The sequence below is a fragment of the Lactuca serriola genome, chromosome 1 (assembly GCF_051521515.1).
Source record: "Lactuca serriola cultivar US96UC23 chromosome 1, Lser_US96UC23_V15, whole genome shotgun sequence".
Lineage (NCBI taxonomy): Eukaryota > Viridiplantae > Streptophyta > Magnoliopsida > Asterales > Asteraceae > Lactuca > Lactuca serriola.
In genome coordinates, this window is record NC_136408.1 from 45741984 (window position 1) to 45746081 (window position 4098).

Genomic DNA, 4098 nt, shown 5'->3' on the forward strand with positions numbered 1-4098 from the left:
TGACCGGCTATCACATGTCAAAAGCCGGTCAAAAGGGCTATGGTAAACACCAACAACAAGTTCGATGGTATATTGAATACAAAAAAGAAGGACCAAATGAGTACAAACGCAAAAGTTAATTATCCTCAAGAGTCATTTTCCCTATAGATAACACATATTGGACCCCGCCCGACATTAGACCGAAGTCCGGAATAACTTGGGCCCGCCCACTACATCGGGCCCCGCCCCGCCCCGCATCAAACCAAAGTCCGGAATAACTTGGGCCCCGCCCGGCATCAGACCGAAGTCCGGAATAAGTTGGGCCCAAGGACCACAACCATAAAAGTAAGCATTCGGTTAAAACCCAAAAAAAAAAAAAAATACGTACATAGGGACATTTTTGCAATTTTGTTTTAGTTTTATTACATACTATATTCTAAAATATTAGACATGAACCCAAATTAGACATGAACCCAATAGGTGAGTATTTAATTAATTTGGCAAATTGCAAGAGAAGCTACAAAGTGACATTCGAAGGGGGTTGTTTGTAGTACCGATGCAAAAGAGGTGGCTACTCACTACTCACTAGACTTCCTTTTGCCACTTTCCATCGATCAATCCACCGCTGCCGGTACTACTCGCCGGCGACGCATCGGACCCATCACCTTTATAACAGGGGCACACGTTTCTTCTCTTCCATTTCATCACCTCTCTCTCTCTCTCTCTCTCTCTCTCTCTCTCTCTCTCTTACAGATTAATGCGTATCATTACTGATCACAACCCTTTTTCATAATAACCTGTCACACCATCTCCCCAAAATTTCTGCCGACTGTGCGTGCTACTGTGTGTTCATATTCACGCATATTAGTCGGCGGCAAACGTGCGTTTCGCCGTCTGTGTTTGCTTTTGTTTACAACAACAGATTCTCTGTCTGAAACTATTTGTACACATATATATGCCCTAGAATCACGCCATTAATGGTCGTGTAACGAGTGTTTATTTTTCCTCTTTACGCACGAAACTCACTTCGGTATTTATATGAAAACGCTTGTAACTCTGTTTTCGTGTTCATTTCGCGTTTCTAGCTCGTCTAGTGAATCGAAATTGAGCTATTCTACAGTGAATTGGAGTCGTTTAAGTACCCAATTTTATAGGAAAAATCTGTGATCGTGAACACACATTTGAAAATGTTGACGTGTATTGCTTGTACGAAGCAGCTAAATGGTGGATCTCTACACGAACAGGAAGAAGGAGACTCCGTTTCTACACCTAGAACCAAGCAAGCCGTTAAAACCCTCACATCTCAAGTAAGAATTACGATTGTTCTGTTTCTCATTTCCTGACAAATGCTGTCATTCGATCGTTTAATGCAAGTAGTTCTGATCATAAAATGAAACACATCGATTACAGATCAAGGATATTGCGTTAAAGGCTTCAGGAGCATACAAAAACTGCAAGCCTTGCTCCGGATCATCTAACAACAACCCGACTCGTCGGGGTTATGCGGACTCCGAAGCCGGTTTATCGTCCGGTAGGTTTTTTTGCGGGTACCAAAGAACCGGCACCGGTACCGGCAATTCGACACCCAAGGTTTGGGGAAAGGAAATGGAAGCGAGATTAAAGGGGCTTTCGAGTGGTTCGAGTACTCCGGCGTCGGTGAGTGGCCGGACTGAGTCGGTTGTGTTTATGGAGGAAGATGAGGTTAAAGAATGGGTTGCTCAGGTGGAACCAGGTGTTCTCATCACTTTCGTTTCCTTGCCTCATGGTGGCAACGATCTGAAACGTATTCGCTTCAGGTTTGCATTCTAAATTTTAATCCGATTTACCGATTTATGCAAATTGTTGTGCTTTATTTTACCAAATTTCACATAACACAAAAAGTTAAATTCCTACTTCCTTGCGATTTTCATGGGACACAGTGAGTAGTTGCTAACAAATAGATTGTATAAAAATCTAAAAATAGTCAATGACATATTTCCAGATGCTTTGTGGACTTGTGGGTCCGATATGCTCATAAATAACCGCAAATTTTTGGAATCAAATTGAATTATATTATATCTCTCAACTAATCTATTAAATGGATCATTGCCAAGAAGCTCTTGAATGGGGTCCGGGTATTTGAAATTCGATCCACCATTTCAATGTTCTTGATTGATTCTTTACTTATACTTATTACCCATAAACTAATGGTCCACATGATTTCATTCCACCCAAAAATATATTGTATGTTGTTTTCCTTTCTGCATCACATGTTATGCCCTTTGCTTTATTATACATAAAGAGTATAAATATAATTTTTAATGCTCTATTATAATTACCATTTTCCAACGTCACTATCAATCGTATTTTATTGTGTATTATTGTTATTATTAGTCGTGAAATGTTCAACAAATGGCAAGCACAAAGATGGTGGTCCGAAAACTGTGAGAAAATTATGGAGTTGTACAATGTACAGCGCTTTAATCAACAAGGAGTACCACTACCGTCTCCCCCAAGATCTGAAGACGAGGTTAATTACCTTTCTTATTATTTTTGTTAGTATATAATATTATCTGACATGGTATCAGCGCAAGCCTGAATTTGATGTTTTCAGAGTTCAAGAACCGAGTCTATTGAGAACAGTCCGGTTACGCCGCCACTTAGCAAGGAGCATCCACCTCGAAACCTGTTTCACGGCTCAAAAACCGAGACATCGTCAGTGGATGTTTCTGCTAAAACTAGTTCAACACGAGACGTGGATCAATCTGAAGAGATTTCTTTGAGCAATGTGAGCGATTTGGAAACTGAATGGGTTGAGCAAGATGAGCCGGGTGTTTATATTACAATTAGAACACTTCCAAGTGGGACCCGGGAGCTTAGGCGGGTTCGATTCAGGTAGGAATCAGCATTTTTTTTCTTTCAAATTTGTAAATTATTATTAATTACATTTTGATGTATAACAGTCGTGAACGGTTTGGGGAAGTACATGCGAGAATGTGGTGGGAAAAGAATAGAGCAAGGATACAACAACAGTATCTGTGAGTTTGAATGTTGGGAATAGTTTCTATATATCTATCTATTTTGTTATGCAAAAGTGGTGAAAGGCCAGAAGGCCATTTTGCAGTTGAATATGAAGACCTTTGTATGTCTATATAAGCTTCATATTTTATTCTATCTTTTTTATTTCTAAAAGGTAATTGAGTAGGGAAGGGTTGTCATATATAGAAATGTATATGAGCCATCGAGCGGTTTGTGTTCGAGCTCAAGCAATTTGAAGCTTACTATAACATGTGAGTTCAAGTTTATTCATATAACATGCTAGACTTGAATTCTTATTGAGAAGTCTTTTGTATTCCTTATAATTCTCGGTTGAGTTCGAAACTTCGAATCGAATTTGTTTTATTGAAGATAGTTTTTTTTATAAATGACTTAACAAAATGGATGAATTAGGGTCAGATTAAATGGATAATTACATAAAAAGACCTATAAAAAACAACTCTAAAATTTAGCAATATTTTCTATTTGGCTCATTTATCTTGGTTGTTATCTACAAGCATTTTTTTAAAACTAGTGTATTCATCAAAATAATTTTTTAAATGTTACAATATATATTTATAGTACTAATTAAGCTCGTGTTTTGGCATGTGTTTTTACATGTTTTTTTTGTGTATTATAAGGGATAAACATGAAAGTTTAAAAAATGGAAGTTGTAAAAATGATATTTTATAAAGTTGATGGGGATCAAAGTAACATTTAAAAAATAGAGATAGAAAGTGTACATTTTTATAAAGTAGAAGAGGAAAAATTATATATATATATATATATATATATATATATATATATATATATATATATATATATATATATATATATATATAATAAACACAAAAGTTAAGAAAATAAATTGATGAAAATAATATTATACAAAGTTCAAATTGAGGGGAATTAAAGTAACATTTAAAAAAGGGTGAAAAATATATTTTATAAAGTAGAAGAGAGAAAATCATATTATATATAAACCACCATAACATAGAATAAACACAAAAATTTACAAAAATTTAGAAAATACACAAAAATTTACAAAAATTTAGAAAATAAATGGATGGAAGTTATATTTTACAAAGTTGAAAGAGATAAATA

At 35.9% G+C, this 4098-nt stretch overlaps 1 protein-coding gene across 1 annotated transcript; it reads left to right on the forward strand.

Annotated features, from left to right (window-relative positions):
- The first annotated feature begins 500 nt into the window (after nucleotides 1-500).
- On the forward strand, nucleotides 501-3300 carry LOC145086736 (protein Brevis radix-like 3). The gene is made up of 5 exons (XM_079024578.1): nucleotides 501-1286; nucleotides 1390-1775; nucleotides 2353-2488; nucleotides 2573-2853; nucleotides 2922-3300. Exons 1-5 carry the CDS (start codon nucleotides 1167-1169, stop codon nucleotides 2998-3000), a joined length of 1002 nt encoding a protein of 333 aa, XP_078880704.1. The 5' UTR covers nucleotides 501-1166; the 3' UTR covers nucleotides 3001-3300.
- Nucleotides 3301-4098: the final 798 nt, after the last annotated feature.

Excerpts from the sequence above, each read along its gene's own strand:
- LOC145086736 (XM_079024578.1), top strand. The coding sequence starts at position 1,167 with ATGTTGACGTGTATTGCTTGTACGAAGCAGCTAAATGGTGGATCTCTA. Across the intron at positions 1,287-1,389 it reads TTAAAACCCTCACATCTCAA|ATCAAGGATATTGCGTTAAA; the intron begins GTAAGAATTACG and ends CATCGATTACAG. Across the intron at positions 1,776-2,352 it reads CTGAAACGTATTCGCTTCAG|TCGTGAAATGTTCAACAAAT; the intron begins GTTTGCATTCTA and ends TGTTATTATTAG.